Source organism: Hippocampus comes, unplaced genomic scaffold (assembly GCF_001891065.2).
Source record: "Hippocampus comes isolate QL1 unplaced genomic scaffold, H_comes_QL1_v1.1 scaffold63, whole genome shotgun sequence".
Taxonomy (NCBI): domain Eukaryota; kingdom Metazoa; phylum Chordata; class Actinopteri; order Syngnathiformes; family Syngnathidae; genus Hippocampus; species Hippocampus comes.
The window spans coordinates 986,560-1,007,620 of record NW_017805987.1 but is presented as its reverse complement, the minus strand read 5'-3'; the positions used below and the strand labels follow the sequence as shown (position 1 = coordinate 1,007,620).

The 21,061-nt window shown below is 45.4% G+C and overlaps 7 protein-coding genes across 10 annotated transcripts in view; 3 read left to right on the top strand and 4 right to left on the bottom strand.

The window, feature by feature from the left end:
- Positions 1-424: 424 nt before the first annotated feature.
- On the top strand, positions 425-2,175 carry nopchap1 (NOP protein chaperone 1). The gene is made up of 4 exons (XM_019891838.1): positions 425-959; positions 1,297-1,365; positions 1,463-1,596; positions 1,677-2,175. The coding sequence occupies exons 1-4, from the start codon at positions 902-904 to the stop codon at positions 1,857-1,859; spliced, it is 444 nt and encodes a 147-aa protein (XP_019747397.1). The 5' UTR covers positions 425-901; the 3' UTR covers positions 1,860-2,175.
- Positions 2,092-6,564, bottom strand: rint1 (RAD50 interactor 1). Of its 2 annotated transcripts, XM_019891799.1 has the most exons (15): positions 6,300-6,564; positions 6,107-6,232; positions 5,770-5,885; positions 5,505-5,678; positions 5,212-5,352; positions 4,961-5,132; positions 4,773-4,883; positions 4,415-4,640; positions 4,113-4,250; positions 3,928-4,022; positions 3,612-3,716; positions 3,209-3,432; positions 2,948-3,128; positions 2,701-2,819; positions 2,092-2,472 (listed from the first exon to the last, which is right to left on the bottom strand). In XM_019891799.1, the coding sequence occupies exons 1-15, from the start codon at positions 6,525-6,527 to the stop codon at positions 2,253-2,255; spliced, it is 2,376 nt and encodes a 791-aa protein (XP_019747358.1). In that variant the 5' UTR covers positions 6,528-6,564; the 3' UTR covers positions 2,092-2,252. The 2 variants fall into 2 exon arrangements, with proteins under 2 accessions (XP_019747358.1, XP_019747359.1); XM_019891800.1 differs by lacking the exons at positions 5,770-5,885; positions 6,107-6,232; positions 6,300-6,564 and having other exon boundaries at positions 5,453-5,539.
- Positions 6,565-7,669: 1,105 nt separating this feature from the next.
- prl2 (prolactin 2) lies at positions 7,670-10,724 on the top strand. The gene is made up of 5 exons (XM_019891766.1): positions 7,670-7,675; positions 8,946-9,044; positions 9,720-9,827; positions 9,978-10,157; positions 10,299-10,724. The coding sequence occupies exons 1-5, from the start codon at positions 7,670-7,672 to the stop codon at positions 10,482-10,484; spliced, it is 579 nt and encodes a 192-aa protein (XP_019747325.1). The 3' UTR covers positions 10,485-10,724.
- A 501-nt stretch (positions 10,725-11,225) lies between these two features.
- On the bottom strand, positions 11,226-15,312 carry hspa14 (heat shock protein 14). Its single transcript, XM_019891813.1, has 14 exons — positions 15,178-15,312; positions 14,853-14,933; positions 14,309-14,391; positions 13,988-14,036; positions 13,786-13,891; positions 13,623-13,713; positions 13,442-13,546; positions 12,747-12,908; positions 12,514-12,669; positions 12,184-12,286; positions 11,906-12,121; positions 11,679-11,843; positions 11,453-11,520; positions 11,226-11,365 (listed from the first exon to the last, which is right to left on the bottom strand). Exons 1-14 carry the CDS (start codon positions 15,232-15,234, stop codon positions 11,287-11,289), a joined length of 1,521 nt encoding a protein of 506 aa, XP_019747372.1. The 5' UTR covers positions 15,235-15,312; the 3' UTR covers positions 11,226-11,286.
- Positions 15,313-15,624: 312 nt separating this feature from the next.
- On the top strand, positions 15,625-17,065 carry cdnf (cerebral dopamine neurotrophic factor). Of its 2 annotated transcripts, none has more exons than XM_019891833.1 (4): positions 15,625-15,820; positions 16,019-16,124; positions 16,459-16,600; positions 16,668-17,065. In XM_019891833.1, the coding sequence occupies exons 2-4, from the start codon at positions 16,068-16,070 to the stop codon at positions 16,838-16,840; spliced, it is 372 nt and encodes a 123-aa protein (XP_019747392.1). In that variant the 5' UTR covers positions 15,625-15,820; positions 16,019-16,067; the 3' UTR covers positions 16,841-17,065. The 2 variants fall into 2 exon arrangements, with proteins under 2 accessions (XP_019747392.1, XP_019747391.1); XM_019891832.1 differs by having other exon boundaries at positions 15,997-16,124.
- Positions 16,883-19,821, bottom strand: krr1 (KRR1 small subunit processome component homolog). Of its 2 annotated transcripts, none has more exons than XM_019891823.1 (10): positions 19,678-19,821; positions 19,067-19,239; positions 18,847-18,984; positions 18,635-18,760; positions 18,448-18,531; positions 18,277-18,333; positions 17,875-18,045; positions 17,721-17,798; positions 17,553-17,646; positions 16,883-17,262 (listed from the first exon to the last, which is right to left on the bottom strand). In XM_019891823.1, the coding sequence occupies exons 1-10, from the start codon at positions 19,745-19,747 to the stop codon at positions 17,114-17,116; spliced, it is 1,140 nt and encodes a 379-aa protein (XP_019747382.1). In that variant the 5' UTR covers positions 19,748-19,821; the 3' UTR covers positions 16,883-17,113. The 2 variants fall into 2 exon arrangements, with proteins under 2 accessions (XP_019747382.1, XP_019747381.1); XM_019891822.1 differs by having other exon boundaries at positions 18,847-18,981; positions 19,064-19,239; positions 19,678-19,820.
- Positions 19,822-20,520: 699 nt separating this feature from the next.
- LOC109528804 (uromodulin-like 1) overlaps positions 20,521-21,061 on the bottom strand; it is a 9,755-nt gene continuing 9,214 nt past the window's right edge. The window contains exons 18-19 of the mRNA XM_019891784.1: positions 20,821-20,959; positions 20,521-20,662 (exon numbers count right to left, since the gene is read on the bottom strand). Of these exons, the coding sequence (XP_019747343.1) occupies positions 20,538-20,662; positions 20,821-20,959 (264 nt within the window). The 3' untranslated portion in view covers positions 20,521-20,537. The remainder of the gene's footprint in view (positions 20,663-20,820; positions 20,960-21,061) is intronic.

The window sequence follows — 21,061 nt, the reverse complement described above, 5'->3', positions numbered from 1 at the left end:
CAGAGAACATTTGTTTACGTCTCCGCATAAATAACGAGTGTGGAAATGTAGTTTTCAAAGATTAAAATGCAAAATTGACACCCAGTTTTTAATTTTCCAGGGGTATGACGTTTTTGTATTGACGCTCTCACTTTCTTATTCACGGTTGACATTTGAGATAACGTCTCATGTAAAATAAAAAAAAAATAAAAAAACTTCACGTTGAATTCGAATAGCCTAAAAAGCAGACAAATATTTCGTAAATCAGTGTTGGTGATAGTTAGCAACGTGCTACGCTAGCTGTGTAAAAAAAAAAGAGAAATGTTTGCGGCTCCACCAGTCTTCCAACGCTTTCAACGTTGGGAAAAACAAAGGCTACGGTCGACGTTTCGGACATAAACGAAGCACGTGGTTATAATTCATATCGTATTTTTTAAGCGCGTCTTATTCGGGAAGTTTACCATTGCGACGCGAAGACATTTCATCCAAAATCGAAGAAGATGCAAGCCGATGATGACAGTCTCACACACAGCCGCGTCAGCGAGCTGGCCCAAGATCATCTGCGAAACAAAGATGGTACCTCTCTTTCCTCGGCCCGCGCCGCACTCTTTTCGGTACACGGGTGTGACGCGCTTTAAAAGAGCTTTTGTATTGTAGTCATTCCAGTTTACGTTTATTTCGTATATTATGTTAGAGGGGAAAGTTTCACTGGCATAAATGATTTGTTATGACATAACAGTTGCAGTACATGGCGTTTTTTTTTATTTTTATTTACCGAACTCCTCCTGACCGTTAGAGGCGCAACAGACACACAGAACATAGTATCACTCATGTTACTTGTGACCCGGATGTAGTCCCCCACCCCTTCCAAAAAAAAAACAAAAAAAACACGCGAACATTTTGGCGTCGTGTTGCTTCTGTAATGGATAAACGGAGTAAATCAAGTTCGCAGGATTTGTTGTCATGCGGTAGCGGTGGAGGTGAGCAAAGAAAACCAGATTTTTTTTTTTTTGCTCTTAAAAGGGGAGGTTGCATTGAATGGGTTGCTTTTACGTGATTTAGTTAGAAAACCTCATGCTAGTACTGTAGAGGGTCCTTCGGTTTACGACGAATGCATTTGTACTAAAATCTCCCGACTTTATTATTATAGTCAATAATTGAAAATCCCTTCTCGGCGATACATATCAAACCTATGTGGAAAGTAAATACAATACTGAGTGTGCCTTCGTGTCCCGCGTCACAACGTAAGTCGGGGACGGACTGTACTCGATCGTTTGTTTATTTAAAAGCTTAAATATTGTCATTTTTGTTACTCAGGTCTCGTTGAGAAGCTGCTGCTGAAACCACGGGATGGGCTGAAGACAGAAAGAGTTCCACGCAGCAGCGGTGAGATGAATTGTGATCATTGGCATACAGTACTGACCGATGGAACGAAGAAGAAACGCATGCGCAAATACAAATTGGGATTTCTGTTCTGGAACAGTGATGGAACGGCTGCAGAATTTCCTCCCGCAGATCGCGGAAGCCAATCAGAAGCTAAAGCAGCAGATTGAAGAAACTTCTGCAACACATTTCGACATAGAGGACGTTGAGGCGGCAGAGAAAATTATCGAGATGGTGAGCAGAAAACTTTTCCACAGTTCGTTTGACGACATGATTTGTACACGGTGGTTCAGTTCTTCTTCCGTGTTTTCCAGGACGTTGCGCTGGTAGAGCTCAGCGGATCAGATAGCGAGTCGGAGGAGGACAAGGAGAGTTCTTCTGACTCCGAGGAAGAGGAATCGAACATGATTTTAACCGAGCGGAATCTCAAACTACCGGGACACAAAGGCAAGAAGGAGAGCATCAACATCCAGGTTGTGGAACAGCCGGAGAAATAGATGTGTCGTCCACATGGGAGATTTAAGACTTTTATATTGACAAGACCGGACTGTCTTGGGTGATTAAAAGGACACAAAAGCTCCTTTACTGAACTGAAGAGCCTCCCCATGGGAACAGTTTGCACTCATTCAGGATGGAGTCGAGTCATTTGCCTTAAGGGTCGGAGCAGATCCAGCAATTAATTACGTGTTTGCCCAATGGGGATTCTTTTTTTTTTTTTCTTCTTTTAGTCTCCCCAAAGTGTTACATGTAGTTTTGATGTACAGCAAGCCATTCCGGATAATAAAAGGACTCTGATGGGTTTGGGGATGACAACAAATGGATCTATATTTTGTACATGATGGAAGTCAAATGTGAAATTGTGGATTGATAAGATTGGGAAATCCCAACTGTCACTGTCCAGGCCAGGAGGCTCTGAGGTTAAAGAGAATTAAGACATCACAAGGGGCCAAGTAGTAAACTCCCAACTCGTTCAAGGCGGACTGCGGCGAGGGGTCGTCCCTTCCCGTCCAATCCCTGGTGTCCTCTGCTGAGGAAGACTCCTTGATGAGGTTCCTCAGCAGGATAGCAGAACCCACGTTAAGGCACAAGATGATGCAGGCTTCCTTAACACTGGGAAGACGGGAAATTTGATTTTAAAAAAAAATAATAATAAACAAGACTGTGCTTTTTCTTAGCAGAATGCTACGTTCAAAATATGCAGTGGGACATTTGAAATGAAAATCGTGCGTTTCATCTACGTGCTCATAAGCATCCTGATTTACACATTCAGGTGGAACTTTTTCCCCTTCACCGCCGAATGTAAAAGAAGGTCTACGATGCACCTTTCTCTGTACTTACTGCTTAAAAAAGTTCTCAGGTCTTTTGCAGTAGTGACCGAAGAGAGGGAAAAGATTTCGGGTCATGTCAAACTGAAGCTGAGCTGCTCCTCCATCGCTAAAATGATTGGACAGGACCACCTGAAAGAGAGAGAAATGCATGGACATATAAAGTCACTTGATTCCAGTTACGCAAGGGTGTCCTGCTACCTTTAATAAGCCTTTTAAATTGGGTTGGGTGAGGGAGGCGGGCAAATGTATCTGCTTACTTCCTGGTAGAGAAAGCTGTCCAGTCTCTCTGCGAGGCCCTGCCAAGCCAGCTGGAACAGCGACAGACTTAAAACCTGATGCAGGTTCAACAGACTGTCCCTGATGCAAAGCATCATGGGACACGCGGAACTGGACAAAGTCATGGCGGACAGGTCGTGCTGGGACGGATGAGAAAACCACCTACAAGGGCGGGAGGAGAACGGAGGCGATTCATGCCGAGCCAACGCTCGCGACTGACAAGGAAGAAGAAGAATCCGCACCTGTCTTGGCAATATGTTTTGGCTTTTTCCGCGATGTCCCTCATAATGCCGTCCAGCAGCCGGCCCATCATGTCTCCTCGAAGTCGATCCAGCAGGGCCAGCAGGCCTTCGAAGAGCGAGCTCTCCATGGAGGCCAGGCGACCCATCTCCATCATCCCCAAGCCACCCACCACCGCCGCCTCGTCGCCGAGCGCCACGGCCGCCTGTTGCAGCTGCAGGAAAAACTAAACGAGCGGGAAATGAGCAAAAAATTGTTTTTAATCATTAACCCTTTCGTGCATAAACAATGACAACCCCTGTCCCTGAAAGGGTTAACCAATAAAAATAAATACACATGCGGAAAGACTCCCAATTTGAAGTGTCAAGCCATCGGTCACAATCACACCCACGGATCGAGCCTTACCACATTGTCCCCCCAGTCCGTCAAGATGGTGGAAATGTAGTTGACGGCGTTGAGGATGGCGCAGTAGCGTGGACTGAGCGGGCAGCGCGACTCCTCTTTCATCACCTGAATGAAACGGAAGAGAAAAGTCGTTCAGCGAGCGCCGGTTTCTCGACCGCGGTCAGAACAAAATAATACAACACCTAAGACACAATCTTAACCACCTTTCTGCATACTCTTTGCTGTTTGAAGCCGTTATAGATGAAAGAGGAAAAGCCAAGGATTGTATTTTCATTTATGGGGGCAACTCTAACCCAAATGTATTGTTTGAAATGACCTGAGTGAGTCGTATACGGAAGTCATCCACCAACTCTTTCTGGAGCTCCAGAAACTTCAGCTGTGCGGACGGACAAGGTAACGGCCGGTAGCGGTCTAAAAGGGGGGAAAAAAAAAATAACCAGAAATACATTTTAACATTGTAGTGGTGCTCAGTGTTTATCCCATTTGGGGTCAAGGCTTTACCCGTGATGACCTGGAGCAGAGTCATGAAGGTCTCGGCACAATCCGGGGACTTGAGCTCATCCATGTCTCGGATGTCTTTGTACTGAGAGATCCACGCTCCTTCAGCTGACAACATGCCATCCACCTTCTCCAGCGCCACTGCGCGCACACACACACGCAACACGTGTTTATAGCGTTGCGCCATCGCCCGCCGCCGGGAAAATTTGATCCACCTTCTCCAGCGCCACTGCGCGCACACACACGCAATACGCGTTTTTAGCGTTGCGCCATCGCCCGCCGCCGGGAAAATTTTGCCAACCTACTTTTCTTCTCCACCGTGAGCCACTTCTGGAGGACGGCGTCATCGAGCAGCAGGTGGAGCAAGCCGGGCAGAGGCGGCGGGTAGGAGTGGATGCTCCGCAGCTCCTTCTCGAACTGGAGCACCTCCTCCACTAGGTGGCAGAAGAGCGTGTCGTCGTAGAGCAGGCGGGACGCGTCACCTGCCACCTTCTCCCGGACTAAAGTGAGCAGGCCTCGACACAACTCGACCTGAAAGAGTACCCTCGGTTATTCTAATAACTCACTGAATTTCTTCGCTGATATATAAACTTTTTTTTTTTGGGGCGGTGGGGCTACTATTCATCAAAAATACAAGGCATGAGCTCATTGAATTATACGCACCCTGGCATTGACGGTGGCATGAGCTCGGTCCAGGATAGGTTGGATCTTTTCCTCCAGGAAGGTTGTGTTGTTCCCTATCCACATGAGCACCTGAGTCAGGTACCACTCAGGCTGCAAATGAACGCACAGACGCAAGTTTCACAAACAGAGGGTTGCGTGGATGCATGACGAGTGAAGGGTAGAGCAACCTTGCCGGGAGTGTTGGTCTGTCGATTGCCATAGAAGTGATATCGGAACCTCTTGCTGAGTGGCTGCAGCATGATCTTGATGGGCAGGCAGAGCGGAGGATCTTTGGGGAAAGCCACTGCCTGGGCTTCGGCTTTGGAGCAGGGCGACGTCCTCTGAGAGATGAGGTCATCACTGGACGGGAGAGAGTTAAAGAATCCGACGGCTTACTTGAGTCACTTCCTTGACTCGGACATTTGGAAGGGAAGGATACGATGTCTGGAGGGCCAGCAGCTGTGTGACGAGCAGCTCCAGCTGACTGGCCAGCTCTTGCCCGTTGGCAGCGGGCGTGAGAGACTGGGTAGGAGGGGAGATGATCGGCCAGTGGAGCTGGGTCAACACCTTCTCCAAATCCCTGAGAATTGCACAAGATGAAGAGATGAGTTAACTTCAACCAAAATATGATTTCGTTCAATAGGGAAGAATGATTTAATTGTAATCGTAAGTCAGGGTACCGCTGTATGTCACATGTATACATGCTTGACAGGGATGAAGTGGGCCGTTTACCCAGCCAGCCGATCCTTGATGATCTTGTGCCAGAAGTGAAGAGTTTCGCGGAGAAAGTCCCGCAGGTGAGAACATTTGGACTCACTCAGACCGGCATCCATTACGGCCATGCTCTCCACAGCCCTGATGGCCTCCCACACGCTGCTGGTCATCAGACACTGTTGGACAACAGCGCTGTGGATACACAGAGTGCAGTAAATCCAAGATGGTCATTTAAAAAAAGAAAAGGAAAAAAAAAACAGACGGCAGGGATTGGATTTCGTACCTGAGCTCTTCAATGTGCTGAAGGCAGCGGAGATACTTCATGTGTCTCTCCACCGTCTCCACTTGGCTCAGCTTGCGGCTGAGAGTATCCATCCATGGCTGGGAGCCTTGGAGGTGCTACGAGTGGGAACAGAGAACTGCTTTTTGCAAATATTTCCGGAGGAATTTGGTCATAATTACACAGTATGTAATTGGAGAAAGTACCGCAGCTCATCTTATCCAATACTATCTCATATTTGACAGTAGTAAAACAACCCATTTCGGCAAAAAACGCACTTCACAGTGACGTTTCAAAGTGTAAAATTAAAAAAAGATATATATCGTGTCGTCTTATTTACCTGTTGCAGTTTTGTGGAGATGAGTTTCTCTCGTTGCAGAAGCTCCTCCAAAGAAGATCTGGCATCTTCAGCAGCAGACAGAGCTGCAGACACTTGGGGAGGTGCAGAGCTGGACACTGTGAACACCTAAATGGAGGTACACGACACATCGATTCAAACATTTCCGATGTCTTGTTGTACATTTAATGCTCACCTGTTTTTCTAACGTGCTGTTGTCCTCTTTTAATTTCTCCAAAAGGCTTCCCACATTCCTCAGAGATTTCAAGTCGCTGCCCACTTCTTTGTCCAAAAAACCCACCACATAGTCACGCATTTCGTCAGAAAGATCCGAAAAACAACGACTGTCAAGTGTATCAACTCGATTCAAAGACTCTTTTGACAGATTTTCAGCACCGACGTCTCCCCCTGCGGAGGACGCCATCTTGGCTCTGACAGAAAACAAACTTCCTGCCACGAAGGTACCTACGTCAGAGAAGGAGCTTGTTTTAATATCTAGCGTCCCCCGCAGGCGGAAAATTGTTGCAAATGAATTGGTGTGAATAAAACCTCGCCCGCCCGGCATTTGAAGTCAAATGAATTTGCGAGACTGCACTGACGCTTTCCGCGTTCCTTTTATAAAATAAAAATAAAAAATAAAAGTTTTTAACATTAAAAGGTGAAATATTTCAATTATTTTCACACTGTAAGAGTGTTAAGTAATTACATACTATGGCGAAGACGATGAACCAAGAATCCCCTTTCACGAAAAGCGACTTCCGATCACTGTTAACCGACATACGTTACCATGTGAACGACGTCGGCATGAGCGCGAATTACGTCGAACGCACGCTCAGTTACGGACGAATTAACTGTTTTTAAAACCAGTTTACTGCTCTCTGCAGTGTTGTTGGCATTTCTGTCAACAATAACATAATGATGCAAAATCACAATGATTTAAATGTATACAATATGCAGCTGCGGCTCAATGTTGAATATCATACACAGTCGTTCAATTCTAAAAGTCGTTCTCATATTATACAGAGTGAGCACTTATACTTTGGAAAAGGTCAATTCCTGCCTAACCTGTATATTGAATATACAACATGAGTTGTACTTTTTGAACTCAACTAGTGTAATAAACTTCATGTTCTCGCAATATTTTAATTTATTGAGACACACCGGTGTCCATTCATAAACAAAATGTTACATCCCATTGAGAGTGCGTTCCCAGGTGACGTCTGTTCCCCGACAGCCTGCCAAGAAAAGCCCCTGGTCACGGATAGCACTTCTGTGAACCCACTCCAGCGCGGGTCAGTCTGAAATGGACAAGGGGACAACATGCCAAACGTCATTTGGGGTTTTGATAAACGTGCAACAGAATCCCGTCACCTTAACATGGACGTATCATCTATAAATGTTCCTAAGAACACATCTCATCACTCCAGCCTCCTCTCACATTTCAAAAACATGCAAGTTAGGGTAATTTGACTATGAATTGAAATTAAATAAGAACGTGAGTTTGACAGCTGGAACTATTTTGGCTCCCAACCCACAGTTTGGGGAACCCTGCTGTATTACGTACGCATGCCGGTGAGTCAACCGCTTACGACATGAATTAAAAACACGATTGTTTGACATTCAACCATCTTTGAACACAAAGTGACACACTGCTCTCAGTGGCACTGTGAGCTCCGGCAGAAGGTCGCTCGCCGGGCCAGTCTTCTCTTCCTGTTAGTGCCCGCACTGCTTCCAATGACCTTTTTTTTTGTCATCTGTTCTCAGGGGTTTGCCCCGTGGCTGGTGAGTAAACACTAAATTTTGAATACAGTCCACCGACATACCCTCTTAATGATGCCACTGCTTTCGTCGCGCGCCCAGGGGGTTATTCCGGGTCTCGCTTGCACACAAGACAACACGTGCACCGGATGTGGAGGACTTTTGGGTGCAGGTGACGGACAAATTGGCATTCGACATATTTGCCCAATATGTTGCCCTCAGTGGAGCCTATAGACATATTCAGAGCATTTCACCCCCCCCCCTCCATATAGTGTTAGGCCACAGCCTTCATAAAATATGGAATACATTCCTTTTCCTCAACACTTTACGCACAACACCCCATGACAAAATGAAAATGACTATATTCCGATATTCCAGAAATAGCTGCACACTGATTCTGCTTCTTGATATTTCAGGGGCCGTGGAGTGACAATAAGGTTAAAAAAACGGATATATGAATTTAAAGCCTTTAATAAATCAAACGCCTTGTTAAGGATCATACAAAAAGAGTCAAAAGTTTCACTCGCAAGGACTGTTAAGTATCAGTCATGGTGTACCACAAGGCACTATCCTCAGTCCCTTCTGTCTTGCATTCATTTGTGAAATTATTATTCTAGTTTGGGACTCAAAAATCATAATTTTTAGATTTAAAACAAAGATTTAACATTGTCACACTTCACTGTTGGGGAAAAAAAACATGCTATATCACAAATTCTCTGATAAAATCCATCTATCATTTTCTATAGTGCTTGTCTTCAATTGGGTTGTAGGTGAGCTGATTCTATCAGAGCTAAAAAAATAAATAAATCTTGTATTGTTAAAATGTCCCTGTTTCATACGTTTAAAGTTGTTTCCACGAGTGTGTGATCTCAAGCTATGATTCATGATTCACTGTAGTACGAACACCATGTCAAACGTCTGACCCCTTCGCAACCTGGCTCCCTCCCCGCCTCCTTGCTCTTTTGGTCACTATTAAAGAGTCAGAGAGGGACACTTACACTATACACTCGGGAGAAAGGAGCTCCACTTCACTTTGCAGGATGCCGCGAAGCCTCACATCAGGTATTTCCATTGCTCCTGTAAGTCCAGGTGCCGCGTGCTCTCGCTGGCCAACCTGTTTGACAGAGTCATCCAACACTCGGCCAGGATGCACGGCATCTCCAATGACCTTCACTCTGAGTTTGTAAGTGGCATTTTTTTTCATCATTTGCATACCCATCGTTCTGTATATGCTGAAAGTCTGATTGAAATTGGTTCTCTGAAAAGACGAGGGAAGCCGAATAGAAGATATCCCGAAAAACAATAAGGACTCGGAAACATGGGCTTTCAATGACATATGAAGACACATTTTTAGTACATTTACGACGAAATTGACTACTCCTGCTGATTGCTGTTTATGTGACGCAAACATGCAAAAATGCTAATTGTTCAAATCATTTCAAGACTGAGACTGCCCATTAAAACTTAGCTGTATATGCTGAAAGTCTGATTGAAATTGGTTCTCGGATGAGACGAGAGAAGCCGAACAGAAGATATCCCTAAAAACAGTAGAGACTCGGAAACATGGGCTTTCAATGACATATGAAGACATTTTTTTGTACATTTATGACGAAATTGACTACTGATTGCTGTTTGTGTGATGCAAACATGAAAAATACAACTGTTCAAATAATTTCAAGACTGAGACTGCCCATTAAAAGTTATGATTGCATTCATAAAGCCACATACTCATTTGAATTAAACCTGACATAGCATTGTAGTACAGTATTGCCAGTCATCACAGCTACGCAGCCACCCGGTGACATTTACATGACATCGGACCTCTGATATTTCACTCTTGGGATGTGCACCGAAGCAGGAGCAGTACTTCGTGCCCAGTCGGAATCACGTTGGAAGGATCAGTCGCAACTGTCACACCTCCAACCTCCTCACCCCCAACGGCAAGGAGAACGCTCAGAAAATAGCGGTAAATCTGCCTTTACGTTTAATCCCGGTATGAGGTGCTCAGGGTACGTTTTGTAGAACCGGTAATGTCTATTTAGTTCCACGTGGAAAGCTGAACTAAAATGGAATTTCCCAACTCCCCCCATTCCAAATTGTCCTATTGTGATTGTAGCGCGAGGAGCTAACCGAGGTGATCCTGAAGCTCCTCATGGCGTGGAGAGACCCCCTGTGGCACTTCCACCAGATCACAGCCCACCAGCATGACCTGGCCAACTTCAGCTCGGACAAGGCCCTCGAGATGAGCGACATGGTGCATGAGCTACGCAAAGGTGTGGAAAAAGTGGCCGAAAAGGTACTCGTGAAACCGAGACGCTAAATTAACCCTTTCGGGGACAGCGGTCACTACAGTGAACAGCTTATCAAGTTATTACTGGTGCGTGAAAGGGTTAAAGATGACAACTATGAAGGCACATTGTGCATTTCTCTACCTTAGATGCAGACACTGGGGATGATCAGCAACTCCGTCGGCACCCTGGCGGATTTCCTGCCCTCGGAAAGCGGCGGGTGGCGCCTGATGAAAGACCACGAGCTCCTCTACTGCTTTCGCCGCGACTCGGACAAGATCAAGAACTACCTGAAGATCCTCAAGTGTCGCATCGTCCCCGAGCACGGCTGCTGAAGGGAAGAATAGAGGAAGGATCACACATCTGGGATGAGTTCAAATCGAGAGGTTGAAGTTCCAAACAGATGAAACGTTTTAGTATGGGGTGCGTAGGAAGCAATAGTGAAATCCAAAAGACTTTTGACAACCTTTCTTCGTATAAGCGCAGACAATGATTGTTGTTTGAATATTATGAAATGTATTCGTTTCAATGCGTAGCGTTTACTTACAATGCAACATAAAATGTTGAATCAAACCTTGGAGCTCACCTATTGATGATCCTTTGTCGATGACCGCAATGTGTCCTCCAATTGTTGACACCTCACATTTTCCCAAGAAAGTCGGTTTAATGATAGAAAAAAAAGTCACATTTTTCAGTTTTTTTTTTTAACTCTGGAAAAGCTGCCATTATTCTCTAAAAAGGACATGACACTTTCTCCTTAAAAAGAATAAAATCCTTGTAATAATGTGCCTTTTGTTTAAAAAAAAAAAAAAAAAAAATACACACAGACACCCGATTTTTTCTGGGATGTCACAATCAGAGTTTTTGTTTGGCCCAAAGCTAAGGTGAGCTAAAGTGGTTCATTGTGCCGTTTTATTACCCTACAAATAGGGATATACTTTTTTTTTTTAATGGTATGACAACTTATTGTAAATATATTTATAGACCCTGACATTACCCCACGCAGAAGAGCACCAAGTAGTCACTGGCAGCCGAAGGGGTAAAAATTTCGATTTATACGTTTATTGATCTTGGGTGTAAAAAAAAAAAAAAAAAAAAAAAAAAAATGGATGTCATAGTGTCTGGGGTCATTTAGTTTCATGACGCGGCTGCTATGTCGATGATCTCGGACCTCCCGCTGTTCTGCTCGACACAGGCGACATGGAGGGAACCATCCCTGTTAACACACACACAAATAATGGGAGGAACACCAAAATGCAGTCGGTAATCGCGATGATAAAAAAAAAAAAAAAAGCATCCATACCGTTTCATGGTGACCACTGTGTCAATGTTGTGGTTCTCCTCTTTGGGCTCCAGGTCTCGCAATATAATCTGTACAAGCAAAAAAAAAAAAAAAAAACAAAAACAAAAAACCTTTTCGGCGAATTTGGGAATACGCTGCGGCTGAACTCATTCACTCCCAAAGACGTTTTTTAACGTCTTTTCAGACTTGGTCCAGAATTGGCTGGTAACTGAATGAGTTAATATACCTTGGCGAGCTTCTCTGGCTGCTCAGAGTCAAATCGCTGGTAAATCTCCAGGCAGACGGAGGAGAGTTGGCCCCCTCCGCTCAGAGTGTGAGTTCGGCGGGCAGGAAGCGGCAAACCGGACGGAAGGAGCACGGTGAACGCCTCCGCTCCGGATTGATCTCTCTCCTGCCGCACGATCCCAAAATATTATGTGACGACACAGTAGGAATGGCTTCGGTGGGTATTACCTTGAGTAGGATGTCCGAGGCGGAGACATCCACTTGGACTGATTCTTCATCGGACAGAAGGTGGTCCCTACCCACCAGCAAACCCGCCTGGAGGGCCGCACCCACCGCAATCACCTCATCGGGAGGCGCCGAGCTCAGGAGCTCCACGTCAGGAAACATGTCGCGAATCATCTGCTGCAGACGAGGGATCCGCGCCGAGCCGCCGCACAGAACCACCTGCGACGGGTGCGGCGTGAGCATTTCTCGTCCGTTATCGTCAAAGTCAACATAAAACTGACCTTGTTGATGTCACTGGTGGAGAGTTTGGTCTTTTCCAGGAGGCTTCGGATTGGCTGGATGCTCTTGTTGAAGAGGGAGGAGCAGAGCAGTTCAAATCGAGCTCTAAGAGGGCAGACAACACAACGGGGTTGCGTTGAGGAAAAAAAAAAAATATTGAATGATGTGTATGCTGGAATACATCTTATGTTACTTATATTTGTCAAGGAACATTTTTTTGGGGACAATTCTACCTTTAGGAAGTTATTATTCCCCAAATGCCACACAAATCACAATAAAATGCTCAGATTTAAAAGATACTTTATCATCGACTCCCACATTTCCACACTAACCTGGAGACATTGCAGTCAAAGTCGGCGCCGTCGTGCAGCGAGTCCACAAAGCAATTGGCTGAACCCAGTGTGGACAGCGAGTGCTTGGCCATGTCCGCTCCGTTCATCAACTTGAGCATTGCTCGTGCGTTACTGGTCACGTCGTGTTTAAAAGTGCTGCGCGCGCAGACAATCAAACGCGAGTTCACGAGCGGTCCACGTCAATGGCGGACTCAAAACTATGGCGACGGTACCGTTTGAACTCGGTGGCGAGATGCTGGGCCAAGGCCTGCGTGAAACTTTCTCCGCCGATGCTGTGGTCAGTGTGGGTGTTCAGGACGCGAAACAGTCCTCCGTTCACCTGCAGCGCGGTCACGCTCAGTGACATGCCACCCAGTTTGTATACCAGAACATGGCTGCCGAAACAAGAGACACATCAATGTTTTTGGGGGGGGGGGCACAATTCATGAACTCATTCACTCCCAAAGACGTTTTTAACCGTCTTTTCAGACTTATTGACAGAACCTCTTTGGAGCGGAACAGTCCTGCCCGATGTTGTAGGCTAAAAGAGCAGCGGCGGGTTCGTGGATCAGCCTGAGGACATTGAACCCGGCGGCTTCAGCTGCCTCCCTGCGTAACGAAGACGTCCGATGAGCACAGAACCACACCGGCAAATGAAGCACAGGTCGCACGGATGTGACCGAACCTCAGCGCGTGTTTCTGTGGGGGCCCAAATTCAAATGGGACGGTAATGACGGCATCGGTCACATCGGAGCCGAGAGCTGACTGAGCCGTTTCTGGGGAAAAAAAAAAATGTTGAACATAAATATGGAATTTTCGGGCCCTAAACCAGAGCCAAATAAATGTTTTTTTTTTTGGGGGCACAATTCATGAACTCATTCACTCCCAAAGACGTTTTTAACCGTCTTTTCAGACTTATTGACAGAACCTCTTTGGAGCGGAACAGTCCTGCCCGATGTTGTAGGCTAAAAGAGCAGCGGCGGGTTCGTGGATCAGCCTGAGGACATTGAACCCGGCGGCTTCAGCTGCCTCCCTGCGTAACGAAGACGTCCGATGAGCACAGAACCACACCGGCAAATGAAGCACAGGTCGCACGGATGTGACCGAACCTCAGCGCGTGTTTCTGTGGGGGCCCAAATTCAAACGGGACGGTAATGACGGCATCGGTCACATCGGAGCCGAGAGCTGACTGAGCCGTTTCTGGGGAAAAAAAAAAATGTTGAACATAAATATGGAATTTTCGGTCGATTTGCGTGTGAGAATGTGTGTTACCTTTCATCTTGTGAAATATGAGTTTGGCGGCATCCTCCGGCGCAACATATTTGGGCCGTTCTCCTGCTGTAATCTCATAATATGGCTTCCCAGACCGGTTTACAACCTGAGTACATGCAACAGGCAATGCTCACAAATTCCCAATAAAATTTTAGGTGGCAGAGCCCATTGAGTTTAAAAAATAAATAAATAAAAATCTCACCTGACACTTTGTCTGTGACTTATGAGCTTGCGTCTCTGCGTCATCAAAGCTGCTCATGGAGAAAGACCATCGTGCAATACAGTGAGTTCAGTAGGCAATCAAGATGACTGTATTATTGTACATTGCCAGAGGAGTATTAGAGCCACACTGGAGCCAAGACACAAATTTAGAATTAAGTTGTGTAAAAACATTCTCACTGCTGCCCCATAAAACTGACTGATCTTGTAGGATTGTTTCCCTCCCCCCTTTTCATTGTGGCCTTAATAGTCCTTCGGAAAACCTCTACCCCCATTTGACGACGAGGATAATATTGCATCACACCTTCTGCCCAGGACTTGCTTGACCTTGTCAACCGTGTTGGCGGCATTGCGTACCCGTCCTTGCTTTGCTGCAATCCCCACGAGCTGTAGAAGACAAACACGTTGAAACATTTCATCGGTCGTATTGAGACACCTTTGTAGGACTGGGCAATTCAGTTTTTGTTTTCATTCTTGTGACTTCCGTTGAGTTTTCCAATCCAGCAACCTTTTCGTCCCCAAGTCCAACTACATTCGTGGAATCCTTCACGCATTTTTTTTTTTTTTTTTTTTTGCGCACGACAGAAAGAGATGTAGCTTCACAGTTCATTTTGTTTACTTGGTGACCAATTTAATGTTAAAATATTAAGTTTACATGCGCGTTGGCAAAAAGTAGTAGGTCATGGGATTAGGAAGTACTGTACCTAGTTTATTTTCAGACCATATTGATCAAGCCTATGCCAAATCGGCTTTGTAGCAGGTAGACACGTATCAAGAAAAGAAACCCACGGGGAATCATTATGGGGAAAAAACTAACAGTAATACCGAAGTAATCATTTATCAATTACCTGCTCATTCTCCCTGTAGGCGACCACAGCCGGCGTCACTCTGTCTCCGGCATCGTTGGCAATGACGTCAGCTCGACCGTCCTACACGCATTAAAAGCATATTCAAATAAAACTGAAAATACATGTCGTCTCACATCGAAGAATTGTGACAAAACTCCACGCAACCGTGTGTCCGGAAATCATACAGCATCCACAGCAGTTAGCATTTGTTAAAAAAATAAAAAAAAAACACGCCATTTCTGACTAAATATACCGTTGCGATAACTACAACCGCTACTGATTTATTCGCAACGATAACGTTAAGAAATTACCGGGAAGAGCTGACCTTAAATATCGCCACACAAGCGCATGTGTAACCGAAGTGGACGCCGATAGCAGCCATGCTGAATGAGATGTAGCCGCCGGCATCACGTGGACAGGAAGCACGTAAACAGCATCCGGGTGAAGAGATTTTCAAAATAATAGCGTGTACGCCTACAAAATATGTGGGCTTTATTGGGGGACGGAGGGGGTTCGAAACGTTCGTATGACTGAAAAATTACGTCACATTTGATTAATTTAAAGACAAAGAAACTACCAATGAATTTATCCACGAAGGAAACTGCATTTCTTGGGTTCTGGACTTCAGTTACTTCACCTAAATTCAACGTAACTGGCCAATGACTCCACCAGATGGCAATAAAGCTATATTCTAAATTAGGTGAGGCCAAAGCAATGTCTTTTTTTTTCAAGTTGTGAAAAGTCCCCCCCCACACACACATAAAATATCCATTATTGTAGAATATGTGTAATACATTACTTGTAAAGACAGTGACATTGGTTCATGTGTCTCCGGGTCAAAGGGAGCACATTTGGTTTGGGCAATGCAGCTATTTATAACAGCAAACACCACACTATGTCGTTGCTTCTCCTCTGCACTCTGCTGCTTTTAAATCGGGTGTCTTGTTCCAAGGCAGGAAACTGCGAAGGTAACAAAGTGTCTGATTTCGAAATCTACATTGCATGTAACCTCATATCGACAGAACAGCAATTGGGTGGTCAATATACTGCGCGCACGACTGAGGGGCCCAATCGTTTCTCGCCCAAGAAGCATGAATGAGATTAATAAGCATGTTTTGTGACTATTAATAATACCGGTCTGCAGTGTGCGTGGGATTTCTCCACAGACTATATGGAAGCGTGACGGCAACCCATAAAGAGCTGACCCCTGCTCTGATGGAGAAAGAACTTTTGCGGGCTTGCTCTGTTGCTCAGGGGAAGGAGGCGAGGCTGGTGAGAACACTATTGATCACAGAAGACAAAGGAAAAAAAAAAAAAGTCCTGTTAAAACTCATTCAGTACCAGCCAATTCCAGACCAAGTCTGAAGACGTTTAAAAACGTCTTTGGGAGTGAATGAGTTAAGTGCACTTAACACAATTATTAAACGCAATACACATATGACATAACAACATGGACAATGTATTGATGCAAAGTGCACATTCACTATATTGTAAACAGAAATACAGGATAAAAATATGCTCTTTTAATTCCATTACTTTTTTTCCCCAAAGTATTCTCAATGATCAACTGCAAGTGAGGGAATTAATGGCCTTTGTTGTGTGACAGTGTTACTACCTCGGTGCCAGCAACGACGCAGCCACCCGTGTCACAGGGTCCGTCTCGCAGCCTCTGGCCTCCCACGTTCCTGTGGAGAAGATATGCCAGCGCCTCAGCAGCAGGGACACGCAGATATGTGAACTCAAACATGGTGCGCAAAACGTCCGTCTATATGGGGTGGTATGCTATTAAAACGTCGTCCCCTTCCACCTCCCCAGAGCCTGAGTTGAGGGACCTGAGCAGTGAAGACCTGAAAAAGCTGCGAGTGCTGGAGCTGAGGAATATTTTAGCCTCGTGGGGAGAGGAGTGCCGAGGGTGCCTGGAGAAACACGAGTTTGTCAGCCTCATCCTGGAGAAAGCCCCGCGCCACAGTCAAAAAAGAGAATTGTGAATTACTGTGTTCAAAAAAACATTTAAAAAAGCAATTCAAATCTATTAAAAAAAATTAAAAAGAGATTTATTCTTAACTCAATAGAAGTGTCACAGAGAAACAGATTCACATGATAAATACAGAGCAGAGAAAATCTGAACAGAGAACCGAAAGGGATCATATTTGCGATGTGATAAGTTCCCGACAGAACAGGGGGTGGAACATTTGCCCCTCTCTCCCACTCCAGGAAAGACCACATCACATGGGATTCAGGACAGAGTTCTTGTGTGACGCTCAGCTTTTGCCCTTGGTTTTCTTCTTTTTGTTTGTGCTGCTGGTGACGGGAGGCGCCGGGCTCACCGGCGGAGCTCCCAGCTTCTTGGTTTTGGCCTTTTTCACTTTGGCCTTAATGGCCTCGATGTCCAGCTTGCCTTCCACGGGTGCTGAAACCGCAGACATAAACATGTCAGTTGCGCACGAAGAACCCTCGAATTTCGGCCTTCACAGATAAGTCAAACGGTATGCCGTTTGCGCAAAAAAACGCTTTTGCGCATATCTGTTGCATTCATTCCGCGACGTTACTCAAGCCCGTATGCCAACTATGGCTCGTTTGTAGTGAATAATGTAAATACTGAAGTCGATTCTGCAACATGCAATTTTTTTTTGTGGGGTTGCGCTCGTCAAGGCAGTTGGATACATTACTGTACAACACCACGGGACTTTGCGTTTCTACCTTTCGTCTTCTTCAGTAAGGGTTTCTCCTTCGGAGGAATGAAAGCTTTCTTCCGCTGCTCCTGCTTCTTGGTCAGCGCCTCGGCTTGCTTCACCTAAAATAAACCAAGTCATTTAGCAGATGCGGTTTCGCGTGATTATGACGTCATTCGCACGGAAGTGCACTGGCCTTGATCTCTGCCATCTTCGCCCTCTTTTTCACGCTTTCTCTCAGGAAGAATTCACCCGAAGCCAATTCTTTGTCGACCTTTAGTGAGAACATCAAGCGTCAATGATGATTATTATCGAATATGATGAAAATTTGCATTCGCGAGCGTGCTGACCTGGCTGTCTGGTTGTTGCGGCGGGAAGGGAGTGTACTCTTTCTTCACACTCTTCTTTCTGGGCTCCTTCCGCTTGGTCAAGTTCTTGTGTCGGAACTTGGGCAGGAAGCGCTCCCAATTCTGCACGCGGAGTTCGGGGTCCTTGGACAGTTCTCGTTTGATCATCAGGGTCTGCCAATTGCAGCAGAGAGACGAGCTTAAAAAAATTAATACATTTGGAACTTTGCAATGGGATGCAACCGGGTATCATCTTTTGTGCCTTCAGCCCTGGGATGAGCCAACCGTGGCAGTCAAACCCTGAGAGAGTGATCTCCGTCAGAAGGGTCAGAACAAGGATGAAAAAGCATTCTTCATCAGGCACGGGGACAAGGAAGGGGGACGAAATCAAGCAGGGGGTCGTACCTTGATGTTGTAGATGGGGTGGATGTTTTTCATGGTGTCCATGACAACTTTGCGCACCTAAACAAGATCACACGTGACAGAACAAGACATGATCTCCTTTGTGCCATTTATTTGCCGATACAAAAATTGGAAAAATAAATCACAGATCCTATAGGTGTGGAAAGTGCCGACCTCCTTTAGGCCGTTGAACGGCCCCAAGGCGGACACGGTGTTGCCCTGAACCATCACATAGCAGTTGGTCAGTAGTTCTAAAGCCTGGACGAGACAACGACGTAAGTCATTTAATTGAGATGGACGGGGGAGGGAATAAACTATGACTGAGGTTGCTTTGACGGTCGTATGACATGAAGGGACTCACCTTTAAGGTGGAACCTTTCGGGCCGATAAGACGCTGCCTTCGCTTAACAAATCGTTCTCTGTTCCTCACCAAGGTCCCTATTTTGATGATGTCACACGCCACATCATCCTGTAATATCCGCACAGCCTGGCGGTGGGAAAAAAAAACACAAACATGTGAAGGAGAGAAACACTGAATGCGATGACGTTTGCTGTCAACACGAGGATAATCACCTGTTCAAACGGAACGCTCCTGGCAAGCAGCTTGATGAGATCCCTGGCTCTGATGATGATGTATGGGTCAAAGGTTTTCTTTGTGGTGCAAACAGTCATGCTTCCTTCAATCAGGTCAAGGGAGGCTTTCACATACTGAAAAGAAACATGTTGATCAGGCATCAGAGTTTTGGGACTAATTTTCTCCGGCGACATGACTAGTTTGTGGCTTACCCACCATTTCTCCCAAAGCCTTCTCGACGAGTGGCCAGCAATCTTTCAGATAGGCCTCTCTGTATTTAGGAAAGAGGGTAGCAAAACTGCTCTCCTCCAACATACCGCGGGGGTTGTCTTCTTTAGTGAATGGTGCCTCTTTCCAGCCATCAGGAACAGTGAGCAGATCGGCTTCATCCGCTGCATGACAGAAATCAAATTCATCACATATGGTTTGATTGCAGACAAGGTACAAGAGGAGCCCAATGTATTTAGTTGAGACCAAATTCACACTGTTGTGGATAAACTGGCCAGGAAACGCTTTTGTTATTTTTTTGAGGTGCTTACAGAAACTAAGTTAGAAGACAAATTAGCCATTTAGAAAAATCGTCAACTAGAATGACATTTCTAGAATTCGTTTCAAAGGACAAAGATGATCATTTAGGTCTTCTTAACGAGACAAAGAAACAAGGCAACGCGTTGCTTCGGTGCAAATTCCTGCACGCCAATCATTCAACACGTTTAAAGCAAGCAATAAGATTAAGGGTGATTCAAAACTCCTCTTTTTAGCCAAGAGTGTTGCATCGCGTACTTTAATATATGGCAATATACACGTACAACTTAGCCCGCATTACTTACCCGGCTTTTTGTCAGACCCTGTCCCAGTTTGCGTTTCACTCACGCCGTCCATAGCGTTTACAGACGCCATCTTTAAGCGGATGCGGAAATGACGCGTCAACTATCTTCTTCGGCGTTTTACAAATTTAGCGCGAGCGTAATCAGACGAGCCTGCTGCGCTGCCGCCACCATTAGTGAATATAAATTATGCAGCTATGCATAAAGTATTAATCTTCTCTGAAACCCAGCTTTTTGTTCGACCATGTCCCAGTTTGCGTTTCACTCACGCCGTCCACAGCGTTTACAGACGCCATCTTTAAGCGGATGCGGAAATGACGCGTCAACTTTCTTCTTCGGCGTTTTACGAATTTAGCGCGAGCGTGATCAGACGAGCGTGCTGCGCTGCCGCCACCATTCGTCAATATAAATTATGCAGCTATGCATAAAGTATTAATTTACTCTGAAACCCGGCTTTTTGTTCGACCATGTACCAGTTTGCGCTTCACTCACGCCGTCCATACCGTTTACAGACGCCATCTTTAAGCGGATGCGGAAATGACGCGTCAACTATCTTCTTCGGCGTTTTACAAATTTAGCGCGAGCGTAATCAGACGAGCCTGCTGCGCTGCCGCCACCATTAGGCAATATAAATTATGCAGCGATGCATAAAGTATTGATTTACTCTGAAACTGGTGAAGACAACATTCAAAGTTATTAATTTGCCTCAATTTCAATTATTCAAAAGCAATGCCCCACTATTGACTTGGTGTTGGCCACTTAATGAGGTGGAAAGGAAGAGTAGACGCCATTCAGTCAAGTAGATTTGTATGAACAACATTTTTTTTTAAATGAACACAACAAAAATGACAGTTCCAAGCACTTTATTTCTGTTGACGCCGTTTGTGGAAAGCCATAATCGCTTTGGTTGCACTCACTGACACAACTGCCAATCCCAAAATGCCCACTAACCCCGCCACAATGGAGAGCATCGTCAAATTCTCTTTCCCTGCAAAAAAAAAAAAAAAAAAAAAAAAGGGACATTTCATTTATTCAGTAGGCAATATTGCATGTCTAATATTTAAATGTGGATAGTACAACGTCAAAACATGAGAACATTCTTAACAGATAAACTCGTCACAATCTGATCAAAATTGAGTAACTTACAGGAAGACCCTTTGGTTCTCAACGCCTCCCGACTGACAATAAGAGGGCCGGCAGACACCACGGCAGCGCGTTTCGAATTTGGTTTTGTGCTCATCATGCGGGTTGCCGCTCGCTTGACGCGGTGATGGCCCGTGCAGTCCTACAAGTTTGGAGGAATAACATGGGAATATTTTGAGATGTTAACGAATGTAAAAGACATCAAGTCGTAGGTATTTTGTCATAAGGGCTTGGGGCGGGGGGG